We start from the raw sequence: 19,162 nt of genomic DNA on the forward strand, positions 1-19,162 counted from the left end.
TGGGAAACTTATCCTAATGCTCATTGTTAATTCAAGTTGTATCCATGGCACGTGAGATTTTATGATTTTTTTATTATTAAATGATGAAAACTATTGCGTGTTGTTATAATTAATATTGTATTACTCTTTATTTGAAGTTGATTAATTAAAAGATTTTATCCTTTTCAATTTTCATTTATTTAAAATAATTTTTTTAGATAAATATCAACAACTAAATGATTTTGGGGTATAGCGTCACATGCATCACATGAGTATATGCACTAGTATAAATTTCAACGACATATATAAATGCATTAAAAAACTCTAAATCACAATAAAAGAAATAAATAATATTACATACAATAACATATGAAGTGAGATTCGTGTCTCACTTCTCCATTTATAATGTTCTACTTTCCTTCCATGATGATTTCAATCAAAGGTATACTTTAGTGTCTCAAATCACGTGTAAGATATTCTTTGTACCATTTTGCTGTATTAGTCGGTATACGCTTGAGACTATCATTAAAGTCAATATGATAAAGACCCCAATTTCCAGAATAACCCGCTTGAAATTCAAATGTATCAAATGCTGCCCATAAAAAGTAACCTTGAACGTTTACGCCATCACTATCAATTTAAACATAAAAAAATATTTAAGATGAGTCATACCGATATTTTTCAAGTTTCATTACTTTAAATTTGATTGAGCTTTTATATTAGAACCAAAAACAATAAGTACTTATAGTCAACAATATACTTTTGAAAAAATTAAAAAACTTTAAGAAATTGCATAAAATTTATTTTCAGACAATTTAAATGATTACATAGTCATTCAATTATATTTTAATACAATGCCAATTTATTTGATCATATTTTAAACTATCTCAACACAATATCCAAATATGAACATGACTGAGCAACTATGTAAAACCACTTTTTTCTATCAATTCAAAATCATTGACCTTTATTATAATTAAACAAGTTAAAATTTCATTCTTTTTATTTCAAAATATTCTTAAATCAATTCATAGTAAAAACAATACAATATAGTTAAGAAATATTTTTGAATTTTTTATTACTCTCTTTACACAAGTAAGAATGTTAATAATGTATGTGATATATAAACACTATATAATAAATATAAATAAAAGGTCCTCACAAAAGCAAAATCAGATCATACATAAATAAAATATATGTGCATGATTAATAACTAAGAGGAATACATTCAATTCTAAGAATAATCAAATGTATCATGATACATTTATTTACTATCCATATAATTTTATGGATAAGTAAAAGTGACTTACTTTATTGCCGTCTTAGTAGCATTTAAATGTGCGGCAACATAAGCAATTCGGTGTTCGTCCTTTAATGGATTTGAGATTTTTGAAGAAGCAATACCTACATAAATATGATTTCATAAAATTTTTACTGATTAATCTTTTAGTACCATAAATTATAGATATTAGTCATAATATTATAAATATGATTAAAAAAAAGTACCACCAACCATTTTCAGTGATGTAGACTTTAGGATTTTTGTACTTTTCCTTAATATAGATTAAGAAATTATATAATCCTTCGGGATAAACATTGTTCCAACCATATTGATCCTATAAGTTATTAACATTGAACAAAAATTAAAAATATCATAATTATGCTATTCTCCTAACATATGTCATTATTTTAAGTTTTTTTTATTATTTTCTCACCTTGAAACCAAGGATTTTTCCTTCTGCATCAGAAGCTGCAATTATGAAGTAATGACAAAAAAAAATAGTTCATAATTAATCAGTACAATTTATTGTAAACTTACATGTAAGATAAGAATAATTTGATTGGTGCAGAATTTGTGATGTTACCTTAATTGACTTTTTTTTACAACGATATATTTTGTGTACCATTTTTTCCTGCTTAAAAGTAGAATTTAATTTAAGAAAAAACTTACCTTCTGAAACTGCTAAAGCATCATAATTGTCCGCCATAATCTTGGTTATATTTGGTTCGTGTCTAGCAAAGTGAGAAGTATAATAATTTATCCCTATAAAATTTGTGCTTCCTTTTAACATACGTTTCTCCTTTTTAGTAAATTCTGGTAGCCTATTCCCCACCAACTCTTTCATTATTTTTGGATAATCTCCATGGAACACGGGATCTAAAACCCTACACATTGAAATATAATGTAGCTAAATATTTTTTTTATATGTATATGTAATTACCAATTTAAAGAAGATATATAAAATTTAAATAAACATAACATTGAACTTGTGATAATGCACACATGGTGTGCTGTTAGTAAGGTAAGCAAAACAGACTAACCATCCCCAATAGAAATCCATTAGTCTTTGAGCAGCAACCACATCTTCTGGGTTAGAACTGTAGGGAACATACCTTCCTGATGAAAGAGCAAGTCCAATTTCTCCCCCTTGTATTGCCTATATCAAATATTCAATAAAAAATAACAATAATTTATTTCTTATATATCATTCTCCTTATTTTATAGACCTTTAATTAATGTTATTAATTGCCAATGTATTATTTTAAATTTAACTAAATCAAATGTAACTATTATAATTATTATTATTTTTATCAATGAGTTGTATTTCATTCACTATGTTGTGAATCTCAATTGTTAATCTACATATATTTTAAGCTAACATTCATACTATATATATGTAAAATAGAATACCTAAAATATGTCTTACTTGAAATTTTGTTGTGTATAACTTTGATGTTGTAGCATGGGCAAGAAGAAAGTTATGAAGTAGAGTATATACTTGTGTACATATTTTAGTACTTGTGCACGCTTGATCAGTAGATAAATTATCAATATTGAACATGTATTGAACTATAGCAGTGAATTCTGCCTCATTGATTGTAGTCCAATGTTTTACTCGATCTCCATATGTTTTGAATAAGAGCTTACTATAATCCTTGTAATATTTTCTGAAATTTATTTTTTACATAAATAATATTAGCATAAATGTTTAAATTCCATTATCTGGTGTACACTAACTTTAAGGTTAAATAAATTAATCGAAAATAAAATATCAAGAGGATATGATATTAAGAAAATTTACACAATGGAACGATTTAAGAAGCCACCATGTTTTTCTTTAAGAGCTAACGGGTAGTCAAAGTGCATGATACCCACAAAAGGTTCAATACCTACACATATAGTAAAAAAAAATGGATAATGTAAAAGCGCAAAAAAAGTGTATGCATTTTATTTTTAATAAAATACTCGTTAAATCTGATTATTACAATGAATTTTAGATACTTCGAACCATACCATTTTTGAGTAATTCATTAATCAAGTTGTTGTAGAAGTTGACACCTTCTTGGTTTATACCTCCTTCCAAAGTTCCATCTACATAATCGATCATTAAAAATAAAGAAAAAGATAAATGTATTAGTATTATTAAGTATTTCAGGAAAATAATATATTATATCCCTAATTGTTGGGCATTTGAAAATTATTATTTTTCTCATATCTTTAGTACCAATAACAACAAACATCAAACCTTAATTTCGGGAAGAAAGACAACACTATGGAGAATCATTTACAAAATTAGCATAAAGGTAACATATTATAGAATAACCAATGTATTTGGTCGATTTATAGACTAGATACATTGATTATTCAATGAATCTAAAAAATGAGTTGTCTCTTATATACAGGAACAAAGATAGTATAACATATTATATTCATTTAAATCGAGTATCGAAGAAAAAGAGCTAAAATATCTAACATTTAAAATGAAAAAAAAATTAAAGAATAAATTTAAAATCTATAAATAAGTCAGTGGAATAAAAGTATAATCTAGCCAACTTAAATATATGAAATTCTCTTTGTATTTATAGATTAAAGTATCTAAATTTTGTATCTTAAGAGGGAAAAAATAGAACACAAGCTTAAAAGACAAAAGTAAAACCTAAAAAGAATTTTAATGAGAAAAATTATAATTTATAATTTTAAAAAATCATAAAAAAATGAGATTCCTTGCTTAATTTCCAAATTCAAACTTTGTTTAATATTCTCCGCTTCAGATATTAATTAATGATGTGATGCAAAATAAATATAAAGATCGAACTAAAGTAAAGACAATTACAAAAATATGTTAGGAAAAAATAATTTATACTCAAACACAACTTATTTTAGACTAAAAGATATAAATAAAAGGAAGAACCAAAGCACAAAACATAACTCAAATGTTTCGTTACTTAATATTCTTCTTCTGAGAAATATGAGAGTGTATTAGATATTTTTTATTTTATTTTAGATGTTAAAATATATTATTTTAGTTTTAAAAATTACTTGGCAATATTCTACTCCAAGAGATGGACATTCGATAAGAATTTACTCCAAGCTTCTTTAAATGTTGCACGTCCTCCTACAAGATCATAAAAATTAAAATAATGAAAATCAGTTCAAAAAAATAATTATTCTAAGGTGTACAATTTTTAAAAAATTTATTTCTACATTGTCAATCTATTATGTTTAATTAACAATAAAACTGGTGTTGTTTCTAATTAATACTATATAGTAAATAGAGCAATAATGTAAAGTCGGTGTTTGGAGACTTGGGGTCAAGAATTCCAACAAAAGATGGATGTATGCTTACTTTCATCAAAATAATAATTAACTTATAATATTTGAAAATAAAAATCTAATGTCTATCCAAAGAGAAAAAAATTCAATTCAGATTTAGTGAACTCACCTTATATCGTTTATAATGTTGAATTTTTGATGAAAATTTATCAGCATCTAAATATCGACCTATTTGTTAAGAAGAAAGAAAAAATTGTTATTGTTAATCATTATAACAAAGTATTATATTCCAAGATGAATAGAAATAACCAAATGACAATACTACATATTTTAAGAAAAATAGAAAAATAAAAGTTAACCACCGAACGAAATTCAATTTTTATAAGAGATTGATGTAAAATGACAGTGTCACCTTTCATTATAGTCATTTCTTTAATTTGTTAAAATTTGTTTTCCATTACATCTATCAACTTTATTTGATAATTTAATTTTGAAAAAATTTTGGTCAATTGAAGTTTTGTTGAATACTAGTACTATGAAAAAGATAAAATAGCATTAAATTATTGAACATCAGATAACATACCTAGTAATATATTAAAGTACCAAAGTATTTACATTTGTATTCTTACTATAAGTATATGTTTCAAACCTTTGTTTTGTTCAACTATATCATCCCAGATTCCAAGTCCTCTTCCTCCTTCATGAGACCCTCCTTCAATCTGATGTTACCAAAGTTTTTTTTAGTAATACGGTAGCTTTTGTAATTTCAAGCTATTAAATATCTTTTTAATCAGAGTTGGTACTATATGTCTAAGTGTATATGACTTTTTAGAATGCACCTGAACGGCAGAAGATCCCGTACCAAACAAAAATCCATGCGGAAATGATTCTCGATTTGGAAATTTTGAAGAATTTAGAAATTTTAAAATAGAGGCATATGGATTATATGTATTTCCTTCTCCAATCTACAAATCTCAACAACAACAACAACAAAATATGTTAACACAAAAAAAACTAAAATTAAGTAATTATGACTCAATCAATATTATTGTATATATGGATAAACTAATTAATTTAATCAGAAGCACCTGTGAAATAGATAAGTCATATTTGGTTGTCATATGCCTGTGAAATAGATCTGCAATCGTAAAATAATATAACCAATTATGACAATGTAAATAGTTAAATAATTCATATTAGAAAATGAAGAGCACAAATATCATTGAAATTTTAAAGAAATTATTTGTATCTCAAAAAGTAGTATTTTCTCTATATATTTATAATTATATAACATTTTGAATAATTATTATGTATAACATGTATATGACTATTACTAAATTATCATTTGTGTATATTATGTTGACCTTAATTTAATTTTTTTATGATGAAATTATAATATTAATAAGTGATATTTCAAAATAAACAAATAAATTTATCTAACAATTTGAAAAGCATCTTATATTTAGGAACAAATAAATATTTAAAATTATGAGAGATGAATAAGTAGATATAGAAGGAACAAATATTAACATGGTTTGATGAAGATAAAAGATTGAATTGAATTTTGTTTTACATATGTGTAATTTTAATTTTCCTAAAGTCTTAATGGCTTAAATTAAGAGAATTATTATCATAAAAATAAAAATACATACACCCATATGCTTGAGAAGGAATGTTGAATATCAAAACAAGAGACAAGATTGTAATAATAGTTTTATAAATTCTCAAAGCTGACAAAATCTCCATTTTGTGCAATGAAGAGAATGCCAAAATTTGATATAAAATTTAAAATTTTACTTTATTTATAGTTTGAGAAAATAAATAAAAATAGCTTTTTACCCAATGACAACCTGTTAGACCACTTTCTAGTTTAAAAATGATCAGACTAGTCTTTTAAAATATTTTAACAAAAATATATTATTGCGCTGTCTGAAATTACTTTGACCTTTTTTTGACCACACATTTATTTGATCATGATGAATACCAATATTACTATATTTAGACTTTCCAACAAAATAACATATTTAGTTTGTTCTTTTATATAAACTATAGTTTGTGTGTTACAATTGTACAACATCACGTTAAAAATACATTTGCATATATTACTTTATTTCTAAAATAAATATATAAAAAAATTGAGTAAATGATAAATTTATTTAAAGTATGTCATAAATAACTATGATCTCCACTTTCCCATCATCAACATCATCATCATTTCTTTAATTATTTATAGTTAACTTCACTTATTATATTTAAATTATATTACTTGGTTACACAAAGATTAATAATACTTACGTTGTTAGTATATTATAGAAGTTATATAACATTACAAGTATTCACCTTCGTAACTGAGGTAGATATATTCGGATGAGAAACATTTTCTTCATGTTATTTAATTCTACTTCATCCCATCACTTAAAATTTCTCATGTGTTTTGTCAAACTCTAGAGGCCAATATTTTTATTAGAACTCGATACTTGTATTAAATTATCTATTAATAATAATAAGGTTTTTTTACCATGTTTATTTTTTCAAAGTAATAAAGTCCATAAAATAACTAGTCTGTTTGATGAAGCATTGAGTGTGATTTAATCATGAAACCTTGTTAATCATAAAGAAATTATTCTTAAAGTATACGTAGTCAGGTTTTATTGTGAAGTGGAATAATGTAATACCCCAACCAGATAAGATCTAAAATATCGTAACTGAGATACTGTAATAGGTGGCACTGATACATCAAAGAGCATAGAATTGACATAAGTATATGGAATTACATATGTTACACCAAATGTGCATATATATAAACCATTTCTAAAATATAAAAATACTAATAAAACCCAGCACAAATCAAAATATAAGAAAAGTCTTATTGCATCCATCAAATCATCTTGCCTTTCCCTTTATTAGCAACCTGTCTATATGAAAAGATAATCAACAACATGGGGTGGGATAATACCATCTTAGTGGAGTTCTACCAACGCCACAAGTCCAATAAAGGTTGGGGTCATCTAGAACTACAAGAGATTCTACATATTTTAACACTCATGTATCATAAAATAAAACAAAACAGATCGAGGTATAATCATCCTCATACAATGTAAGAATGTCGATACACTCGCTCTAACATCCATGTACACTTCAGGAGACCGTTAGCATCGTGGAACATCCACTTCCTACTATCATTTCTCATATCAATCCTAGTTTGATAGAATTGGGGACTTTCTACTAATCCTTTCCACTAAGGTTGGTCCTATGGTGCGACCTACCACATTTGCCTGGATTATCCTCCTGATTATTAGTTGCACTCCAATATACACAACATGTTTCAATATTCCTCTTATGTATCTCAATTGATTCCTTTTAGAACAGACGTCATTGTATACGCACTATCCCACGATACTTCTAAGTTTCCAAGATTCACTATTAGTTTACCTTGATTCATGTCCTAGGTTACCTAAAATCCCAAAAAAAAATCTCAAAATCATTTATTAATCACAAACAGAAAACATATATATATAATAATTATAACTCTTTATCGTAAAATAGATCCTTGAATTAACTTTCTAAGGCATCTGACTGTGTCTCAATTGGAGTTACCAAACTCAAATTATGTTATTCTCAATTCTACTTCAAAATTTGTAACATTGTTAGTCGAATATAAAATAGTGGTAATCGACTAGCACTCATCCAGATGTTAGATTTTCAAATTTAACACTAGTAATCAAATACTAATTAGTGATACTCGACTACCACTCCTACAAGAACTAAAAAGACAATTTTTTACTACATAAACTTGTATCCAAACAATCCCTAAGGTTCCTCTTTGCTACATACATTATTTTAAGGCATAATCCAAACTTTCAGGGGTAGGAAATAAATATGAACTCATAATCAAACTATCAAAACACAATCAAATCAATTTTTCAAACATGCAAACAAGCAATTTCATAACCTAAGATACCCATTTTCCCACATGAAACCCTAGGTTGAACTATCCCAATCATCACCTAAAGACCTAATTTCCTTTATGTTTATCATTCATTCATATAAGTTAATAAATCTTGAGTCTAAATGATAAAGCCACATTTTCTTAAGTCAAGGTAAGGTATAAAGACATCATGGATGTTACAGATAACATTAAAGCATTGAGACTATTATATGGATAAGCTAATGATTACATCTAACGAATCCTGGATAGAGAGTTACCAAGTCTTTATATAGGTATAAATACTATGAGTAATATTGATATTGGATTCTTCCTTCATGAGAATACTACATAAATTGTTATGCAAGTTGCATAAGTTATTCTCATGGTGATAGTGGTGTATACTGCCCTTCGATCTGAAACCACTAAGGATCAGCGTAAGGTATAATGTACTTAAGTAAAATACGGAAAACTGTAAGGTATGATAGTGGAATTCACAACACCGTAATGTATGATGTACTTAAGTGAAATACAATACACTATAACGTATAATATTCTTATTGGGCTTGTTCAACTTGTAGCCCATACAAGCAGTTATATAAATCGAACCCTTGTCCTAAAGTATTAGTTTCCTAACCAAAATTGGTTTGGGAAACCCTACTCGTACTTATCTCTCTCGAATTATTCATTAATAACAAATATTATTGAGATTGGAGGCACTATGTTCGTGTGGATTGAGTATAGATGTTTTATTTTGTTCAAAAATCGCAGCCATTCTCTTGTTCTGTATCAATGGTTAATTTCCATAAGAGGTAACCATTATATCGTTGATCATGTACATTCATAAGGATTAAGTTAAGGGTCATTTTTATTTTCTTCTCCGCATTTTAATTGTGATTTCCCTTCAAGTAAAGATCTAAAGTGATCACAAACATTTCATTATTATTCGTAATTCTCATTATATATAAGCATGTAACTCCTTGAAATCTTTAAGATTCTGACCTTTTTTTCATCAATAAAAATATTTCTAATGGGTTTTATATCATTCTAGAATTTTGAAAATATCAAATCATCCAAACATTAAAACTATTTATATTTGTCTTTAAAATTGTGTATCATACTCTATTTTCATCTTCATTCAAAGAGGAAAATTTTAATTTCTTTAAGAGAATAACATCTTAGACGTAATCTCTTTGCCAGAGATTTTTGGAGTTTTTTTCTATCCTTTTGTTACTTATGATGTGGGAGATAGATTGTGGTTTAAAGTTGTTAGGTGGTGGGGTTGTGTAATGAATGATCTCAAGAGAGAAATGTGTGGTGTTTGAGCTGATTAGGTCCTTATGGTTTAGGTATATGACTAAGTTGATTTGATTCTAATTTGGCACTCTATGGTGTGTTCTAATTGAAAATTCTAAAATGATTCTATTTCTTGAGGTGCGACAATGACCTTGGAGGAAATTGTGGGTTTGATCATTTTATCTTTTGGAAAATTATTTTTAAGGAAGACCTTATTTTACTCTTGCACTTTTTAAAACTAAATGTCATAATCTATTCTCTTCCTAAATCAGTATAGTCGAGATGGTAGGTCATTTTTTGCTTTAAGAGATGTTTTGTAAGTTTTTGTTGATTTATGCTTATGATATTCTTTTAGTATTTCCATATTCCTTTTTCATATGCTTTTTCTTAGGGGTCGGGGTCTTTTCTCCAATAATGTTATCAATTGTTTAGGAGGTTCCTTTTGGTTGGTGGTTTTTTAGGAATGTAGTGCACCTCTAGTCCTTTTTACTTTCCTTTTCTTTTTTCATATTTTGGTGGATACATTTTGTAATTTGTTCCTTTATTTTTCTTCCTATTTATCTATACTAGAATATAACCCGCGCGTTGCGCAGATCATCTATAATATATTAATGTCACTGTATATGAAATTTTAAACTTTATCAAAATTTTAGATTTTTTGTATTGAGTAATTTTTAAATAATTATATTTGAATAATTATTATATGTAGTTTTATAAACACATATTTGAAAAAAGGTTAAATTTTAAGAGTAATAGAGAAAATTAATTGATTATTTTGATAGAATTTTATTTTTGAGTGAATTTATTTGAATAACTATTATATGAGTTTATTAGGACATTTGAGAATAACTTAAATTTTAAGGAGTAATAAAAAAGATCGATGTAATTGTATATAATATAAGAATTATACTAAAATTTATCAATTAGTTTGTGTGTTAAAAATTTAATGATTGAATAATAGATAATAGAATAATTTCATGGTTAAATTTATATTTATTTTTATTCAAAGAGAATAATTGATTTATTGGCAATTATAACGCAATAATAATTGTACTAAAATATAATGAAAAAAACACTTTCAAAATTTTTAATATTACATTAATTGTTCAGTTAGAAATTGGAATTGTAGATAATTATCATCAATAATAAGTAAGAAATATAATTTCAAAATTTCTAATAGTCCTTAATTATAGGTTGAAGATTTAGATTGATAGATAATTAGTAAATAGTAAGAAATTGAGATTCAATTTGATTTTTTTAAATCTGATACTAACTACAAAATTAAAATCCTGATTGGTGATAATGTCACTAATATTGTAAAATGGAGCTTCCGTTTTATTTAGAGTCAGAATTTGGATTGATAAATAATTAAAATAGTGAGAAATAAATTTTAATTTTTTAATAAGTCATTAATTATTAAATATGAATGTAGAATCATATATTATTATTGGCCACAATTAGAAAGAAATAAAAAATAAAACTTCATAACAATTGAAATAAAAATTAAATATTATCTATATACACTAATTATAGTATTGTTAGAAATAAAAATTAAATATTATCTATATGCACTAATTATGGTATTGTTAGAAATAGTTTGTCTAAAGGAATAAAATATTTTTTATAAATAATAAAAACATCAACTATTCCATATAGCTAAACCACAAAAACATTTTAAAATAGAAGGAAGGAAATTAAACCAAAGAATAATTCGTAACAATTAAATAGAAATTAAATATTGTTGGTATGGTTATATTCGAAAGAGATTGTAAGTTTAAGGAGTGCCTTAGAGGGGGGGTGAATGAGGCACTTAGACTATTTTCCGAATTTTTGACGGTTTATGACTTTTACTTTCTTGAGTTGCTTATGTGATAAAAAGTGGTAAAGTGCGGAAAGTAAAGAACACCACGATGTTAAAACTTATTTTCATTCATTGATACGTTAACCTAGTTATTAAACAAAATATTCAAATACTTTTCTTAAAATTGTAAAAATGATTGAACGAATTTTGAATATCGCATCAGTCCAGGTGAAAACAATAAAAACAAATACCTATACTTTTATTGCAAATACTACGATAACAGGCTCAAAGTGGATAATTGTCAATAATTTAATTAAGTGACATTGACCATCCTTTAATCGTTGATTTGTTGAAGTAAAAGTCTTCATTATTAAATGATAGTAATGATTATATTTGTGTGATGTTGTTAATAGTTATTTGATATGACAAATGCAAGATATTGAACATTTGACTCTATTGTTATTTATTTTCTTATATGGTTTGAACTTGAATTCTCACTTATGAAATATCTACATGTAACCGTGGTCTATAAAATAGAGCGCATGCCTTCACAAGAATTTTAATTTTAAAAATATTCTTAAAATTTGGGAAACTTATCCTAATGCTCATTGTTAATTCAAGTTGTATCCATGGCACGTGAGATTTTATGATTTTTTTATTATTAAATGATGAAAACTATTGCGTGTTGTTATAATTAATATTGTATTACTCTTTATTTGAAGTTGATTAATTTAAAGATTTTATCCTTTTCAATTTTCATTTATTTAAAATAATTTTTTTAGATAAATATCAACAACTAAATGATTTTGGGGTATAGCGTCACATGCATCACATGAGTATATGCACTAGTATAAATTTCAACGACATATATAAATGCATTAAAAAACTCTAAATCACAATAAAAGAAATAAATAATATTACATACAATAACATTTGAAGTGAGATTCGTGTCTCACTTCTCCATTTATAATGTTCTACTTTCCTTCCATGATGATTTCAATCAAAGGTATACTTTAGTGTCTCAAATCACGTGTAAGATATTCTTTGTACCATTTTGCTGTATTAGTCGGTATACGCTTGAGACTATCATTAAAGTCAATATGATAAAGACCCCAATTTCCAGAATAACCCGCTTGAAATTCAAATGTATCAAATGCTGCCCATAAAAAGTAACCTTGAACGTTTACGCCATCACTATCAATTTAAACATAAAAAAATATTTAAGATGAGTCATACCGATATTTTTCAAGTTTCATTACTTTAAATTTGATTGAGTTTTTATATTAGAACCAAAAACAATAAGTACTTATAGTCAACAATATACTTTTGAAAAAATTAAAAAACTTTAAGAAATTGCATAAAATTTATTTTCAGACAATTTAAATGATTACATAGTCATTCAATTATATTTTAATACAATGCCAATTTATTTGATCATATTTTAAACTATCTCAACACAATATCCAAATATGAACATGACTGAGCAACTATGTAAAACCACTTTTTTCTATCAATTCAAAATCATTGACCTTTATTATAATTAAACAAGTTAAAATTTCATTCTTTTTATTTCAAAATATTCTTAAATCAATTCATAGTAAAAACAATACAATATAGTTAAGAAATATTTTTGAATTTTTTATTACTCTCTTTACACAAGTAAGAATGTTAATAATGTATGTGATATATAAACACTATATAATAAATATAAATAAAAGGTCCTCACAAAAGCAAAATCAGATCATACATAAATAAAATATATGTGCATGATTAATAACTAAGAGGAATACATTCAATTCTAAGAATAATCAAATGTATCATGATACATTTATTTACTATCCATATTATTTTATGGATAAGTAAAAGTGACTTACTTTATTGCCGTCTTAGTAGCATTTAAATGTGCGGCAACATAAGCAATTCGGTGTTCGTCCTTTAATGGATTTGAGATTTTTGAAGAAGCAATACCTACATAAATATGATTTCATAAAATTTTTACTGATTAATCTTTTAGTACCATAAATTATAGATATTAGTCATAATATTATAAATATGATTAAAAAAAAGTACCACCAACCATTTTCAGTGATGTAGACTTTAGGATTTTTGTACTTTTCCTTAATATAGATTAAGAAATTATATAATCCTTCGGGATAAACATTGTTCCAACCATATTGATCCTATAAGTTATTAACATTGAACAAAAATTAAAAATATCATAATTATGCTATTCTCCTAACATATGTCATTATTTTAAGTTTTTTTTTTATTTTCTCACCTTGAAACCAAGGATTTTTCCTTCTGCATCAGAAGCTGCAATTATGAAGTAATGACAAAAAAAAATAGTTCATAATTAATCAGTACAATTTATTGTAAACTTACATGTAAGATAAGAATAATTTGATTGGTGCAGAATTTGTGATGTCACCTTAATTGACTTTTTTTTACAACGATATATTTTGTGTACCATTTTTTCCTGCTTAAAAGTAGAATTTAATTTAAGAAAAAACTTACCTTCTGAAACTGCTAAAGCATCATAATTGTCCGCCATAATCTTGGTTATATTTGGTTCGTGTCTAGCAAAGTGAGAAGTATAATAATTTATCCCTATAAAATTTGTGCTTCCTTTTAACATACGTTTCTCCTTTTTAGTAAATTCTGGTAGCCTATTCCCCACCAACTCTTTCATTATTTTTGGATAATCTCCATGGAACACGGGATCTAAAACCCTACACATTGAAATATAATGTAGCTAAATATTTTTTTTATATGTATATGTAATTACCAATTTAAAGAAGATATATAAAATTTAAATAAACATAACATTGAACTTGTGATAATGCACACATGGTGTGCTGTTAGTAAGGTAAGCAAAACAGACTAACCATCCCCAATAGAAATCCATTAGTCTTTGAGCAGCAACCACATCTTCTGGGTTAGAACTGTAGGGAACATACCTTCCTGATGAAAGAGCAAGTCCAATTTCTCCCCCTTGTATTGCCTATATCAAATATTCAATAAAAAATAACAATAATTTATTTCTTATATATCATTCTCCTTATTTTATAGACCTTTAATTAATGTTATTAATTGCCAATGTATTATTTTAAATTTAACTAAATCAAATGTAACTATTATAATTATTATTATTTTTATCAATGAGTTGTATTTCATTCACTATGTTGTGAATCTCAATTGTTAATCTACATATATTTTAAGCTAACATTCATACTATATATATGTAAAATAGAATACCTAAAATATGTCTTACTTGAAATTTTGTTGTGTATAACTTTGATGTTGTAGCATGGGCAAGAAGAAAGTTATGAAGTAGAGTATATACTTGTGTACATATTTTAGTACTTGTGCACGCTTGATCAGTAGATAAATTATCAATATTGAACATGTATTGAACTATAGCAGTGAATTCTGCCTCATTGATTGTAGTCCAATGTTTTACTCGATCTCCATATGTTTTGAATAAGAGCTTACTATAATCCTTGTAATATTTTCTGAAATTTATTTTTTACATAAATAATATTAGCATAAATGTTTAAATTCCATTATCTGGTGTACACTAACTTTAAGGTTAAATAAATTAATCGAAAATAAAATATCAAGAGGATATGATATTAAGAAAATTTACACAATGGAACGATTTAAGAAGCCACCATGTTTTTCTTTAAGAGCTAACGGGTAGTCAAAGTGCATGATACCCACAAAAGGTTCAATACCTACACATATAGTAAAAAAAATGGATAATGTAAAAGCGCAAAAAAAGTGTATGCATTTTATTTTTAATAAAATACTCGTTAAATCTGATTATTACAATGAATTTTAGATACTTCGAACCATACCATTTTTGAGTAATTCATTAATCAAGTTGTTGTAGAAGTTGACACCTTCTTGGTTTATACCTCCTTCCAAAGTTCCATCTACATAATCGATCATTAAAAATAAAGAAAAAGATAAATGTATTAGTATTATTAAGTATTTCAGGAAAATAATATATTATATCCCTAATTGTTGGGCATTTGAAAATTATTATTTTTCTCATATCTTTAGTACCAATAACAACAAACATCAAACCTTAATTTCGGGAAGAAAGACAACACTATGGAGAATCATTTACAAAATTAGCATAAAGGTAACATATTATAGAATAACCAATGTATTTGGTCGATTTATAGACTAGATACATTGATTATTCAATGAATCTAAAAAATGAGTTGTCTCTTATATACAGGAACAAAGGTAGTATAACATATTATATTCATTTAAATCGAGTATCGAAGAAAAAGAGCTAAAATATCTAACATTTAAAATGAAAAAAAAAATTAAAGAATAAATTTAAAATCTATAAATAAGTCAGTGGAATAAAAGTATAATCTAGCCAACTTAAATATATGAAATTCTCTTTGTATTTATAGATTAAAGTATCTAAATTTTGTATCTTAAGAGGAAAAAAATAGAACACAAGCTTAAAAGACAAAAGTAAAACCTAAAAACAATTTTAATGAGAAAAATTATAATTTATAATTTTAAAAAATCATAAAAAAATGAGATTCCTTGCTTAATTTCCAAATTCAAACTTTGTTTAATATTCTCCGCTTTAGATATTAATTAATGATGTGATGCAAAATAAATATAAAGATCGAACTAAAGTAAAGACAATTACAAAAATATGTTAGGAAAAAATAATTTATACTCAAACACAACTTATTTTAGACTAAAAGATATAAATAAAAGGAAGAACCAAAGCACAAAACATAACTCAAATGTTTCGTTACTTAATATTCTTCTTCTGAGAAATATGAGAGTGTATTAGATATTTTTTATTTTATTTTAGATGTTAAAATATATTATTTTAGTTTTAAAAATTACTTGGCAATATTCTACTCCAAGAGATGGACATTCGATAAGAATTTACTCCAAGCTTCTTTAAATGTTGCACGTCCTCCTACAAGATCATAAAAATTAAAATAATGAAAATCAGTTCAAAAAAATAATTATTCTAAGGTGTACAATTTTTAAAAAATTTATTTCTACATTGTCAATCTATTATGTTTAATTAACAATAAAACTGGTGTTGTTTCTAATTAATACTATATAGTAAATAGAGCAATAATGTAAAGTCGGTGTTTGGAGACTTGGGGTCAAGAATTCCAACAAAAGATGGATGTATGCTTACTTTCATCAAAATAATAATTAACTTATAATATTTGAAAATAAAAATCTAATGTCTATCCAAAGAGAAAAAAATTCAATTCAGATTTAGTGAACTCACCTTATATCGTTTATAATGTTGAATTTTTGATGAAAATTTATCAGCATCTAAATATCGACCTATTTGTTAAGAAGAAAGAAAAATTGTTATTGTTAATCATTATAACAAAGTATTATATTCCAAGATGAATAGAAATAACCAAATGACAATACTACATATTTTAAGAAAAATAGAAAAATAAAAGTTAACCACCGAACGAAATTCAATTTTTATAAGAGATTGATGTAAAATGACAGTGTCACCTTTCATTATAGTCATTTCTTTAATTTGTTAAAATTTGTTTTCCATTACATCTATCAACTTTATTTGATAATTTAATTTTGAAAAAATTTTGGTCAATTGAAGTTTTGTTGAATACTAGTACTATGAAAAAGATAAAATAGCATTAAATTATTGAACATCAGATAACATACCTAGTAATATATTAAAGTACCAAAGTATTTACATTTGTATTCTTACTATAAGTATATGTTTCAAACCTTTGTTTTGTTCAACTATATCATCCCAGATTCCAAGTCCTCTTCCTCCTTCATGAGACCCTCCTTCAATCTGATGTTACCAAAGTTTTTTTTAGTAATACGGTAGCTTTTGTAATTTCAAGCTATTAAATATCTTTTTAATCAGAGTTGGTACTATATGTCTAAGTGTATATGACTTTTTAGAATGCACCTGAACGGCAGAAGATCCCGTACCAAACAAAAATCCATGCGGAAATGATTCTCGATTTGGAAATTTTGAAGAATTTAGAAATTTTAAAATAGAGGCATATGGATTATATGTATTTCCTTCTCCAATCTACAAATCTCAACAACAACAACAACAACAAAATATGTTAACACAAAAAAAACTAAAATTAAGTAATTATGACTCAATCAATATTATTGTATATATGGATAAACTAATTAATTTAATCAGAAGCACCTGTGAAATAGATAAGTCATATTTGGTTGTCATATGCCTGTGAAATAGATCTGCAATCGTAAAATAATATAACCAATTATGACAATGTAAATAGTTAAATAATTCATATTAGAAAATGAAGAGCACAAATATCATTGAAATTTTAAAGAAATTATTTGTATCTCAAAAAGTAGTATTTTCTCTATATATTTATAATTATATAACATTTTGAATAATTATTATGTATAACATGTATATGACTATTACTAAATTATCATTTGTGTATATTATGTTGACCTTAATTTAATTTTTTTATGATGAAATTATAATATTAATAAGTGATATTTCAAAATAAACAAATAAATTTATCTAACAATTTGAAAAGCATCTTATATTTAGGAACAAATAAATATTTAAAATTATGAGAGATGAATAAGTAGATATAGAAGGAACAAATATTAACATGGTTTGATGAAGATAAAAGATTGAATTGAATTTTGTTTTACATATGTGTAATTTTAATTTTCCTAAAGTCTTAATGGCTTAAATTAAGAGAATTATTATCATAAAAATAAAAATACATACACCCATATGCTTGAGAAGGAATGTTGAATATCAAAACAAGAGACAAGATTGTAATAATAGTTTTATAAATTCTCAAAGCTGACAAAATCTCCATTTTGTGCAATGAAGAGAATGCCAAAATTTGATATAAAATTTAAAATTTTACTTTATTTATAGTTTGAGAAAATAAATAAAAATAGCTTTTTACCCAATGACAACCTGTTAGACCACTTTCTAGTTTAAAAATGATCAGACTAGTCTTTTAAAATATTTTAACAAAAATATATTATTGCGCTGTCTGAAATTACTTTGACCTTTTTTTGACCACACATTTATTTGATCATGATGAATACCAATATTACTATATTTAGACTTTCCAACAAAATAACATATTTAGTTTTGTTCTTTTATATAAACTATAGTTTGTGTGTTACAATTGTACAACATCACGTTAAAAATACATTTGCATATATTACTTTATTTCTAAAATAAATATATAAAAAAATTGAGTAAATGATAAATTTATTTAAAGTATGTCATAAATAACTATGATCTCCACTTTCCCATCATCAACATCATCATCATTTCTTTAATTATTTATAGTTAACTTCACTTATTATATTTAAATTATATTACTTGGTTACACAAAGATTAATAATACTTACGTTGTTAGTATATTATAGAAGTTATATAACATTACAAGTATTCACCTTCGTAACTGAGGTAGATATATTCGGATGAGAAACATTTTCTTCATGTTATTTAATTCTACTTCATCCCATCACTTAAAATTTCTCATGTGTTTTGTCAAACTCTAGAGGCCAATATTTTTATTAGAACTCGATACTTGTATTA

The 19,162-nt window shown here is 25.5% G+C and overlaps 2 protein-coding genes across 2 annotated transcripts; both read right to left on the reverse strand.

Annotated features, from left to right (window-relative positions):
* Positions 1–428: 428 nt before the first annotated feature.
* Positions 429–6,283, reverse strand: LOC127130870 (beta-glucosidase 13-like). Its single transcript, XM_051059830.1, has 15 exons — positions 6,187–6,283; positions 5,623–5,672; positions 5,374–5,499; positions 5,184–5,253; positions 4,704–4,762; positions 4,301–4,376; positions 3,275–3,352; positions 3,063–3,150; positions 2,688–2,928; positions 2,302–2,417; positions 1,931–2,145; positions 1,695–1,729; positions 1,493–1,595; positions 1,290–1,383; positions 429–609 (listed from the first exon to the last, which is right to left on the reverse strand). The coding sequence occupies exons 1-15, from the start codon at positions 6,278–6,280 to the stop codon at positions 429–431; spliced, it is 1,626 nt and encodes a 541-aa protein (XP_050915787.1). The 5' UTR covers positions 6,281–6,283.
* A 6,286-nt stretch (positions 6,284–12,569) lies between these two features.
* Positions 12,570–18,425, reverse strand: LOC127130871 (beta-glucosidase 13-like). The gene is made up of 15 exons (XM_051059831.1): positions 18,329–18,425; positions 17,765–17,814; positions 17,513–17,638; positions 17,323–17,392; positions 16,844–16,902; positions 16,441–16,516; positions 15,414–15,491; positions 15,203–15,290; positions 14,828–15,068; positions 14,442–14,557; positions 14,071–14,285; positions 13,835–13,869; positions 13,634–13,736; positions 13,431–13,524; positions 12,570–12,750 (listed from the first exon to the last, which is right to left on the reverse strand). The coding sequence occupies exons 1-15, from the start codon at positions 18,420–18,422 to the stop codon at positions 12,570–12,572; spliced, it is 1,626 nt and encodes a 541-aa protein (XP_050915788.1). The 5' UTR covers positions 18,423–18,425.
* Between the last annotated feature and the right edge of the window lie 737 nt (positions 18,426–19,162).

The sequence above is a fragment of the Lathyrus oleraceus genome, chromosome 3 (assembly GCF_024323335.1).
Source record: "Lathyrus oleraceus cultivar Zhongwan6 chromosome 3, CAAS_Psat_ZW6_1.0, whole genome shotgun sequence".
NCBI lineage: Eukaryota > Viridiplantae > Streptophyta > Magnoliopsida > Fabales > Fabaceae > Lathyrus > Lathyrus oleraceus.

Bases quoted from the DNA above. Each gene is read 5' to 3' on its own strand.
- LOC127130870 (XM_051059830.1), bottom strand. From the start codon at position 6,280: ATGGAGATTTTGTCAGCTTTGAGAATTTATAAAACTATTATTACAATC. The intron at 4,377-4,703 runs GTGAGTTCACTA...ATGATCTTGTAG, and splicing joins AACATTATAAACGATATAAG to GAGGACGTGCAACATTTAAA. The intron at 1,730-1,930 runs GTAAGTTTTTTC...TCATAATTGCAG, and splicing joins TGCTTTAGCAGTTTCAGAAG to CTTCTGATGCAGAAGGAAAA.
- LOC127130871 (XM_051059831.1), bottom strand. From the start codon at position 18,422: ATGGAGATTTTGTCAGCTTTGAGAATTTATAAAACTATTATTACAATC. The intron at 14,558-14,827 runs GTAAGACATATT...TATTTGATATAG, and splicing joins TATACACAACAAAATTTCAA to GCAATACAAGGGGGAGAAAT. The intron at 13,525-13,633 runs GTTGGTGGTACT...ATATTTATGTAG, and splicing joins AGTCTACATCACTGAAAATG to GTATTGCTTCTTCAAAAATC.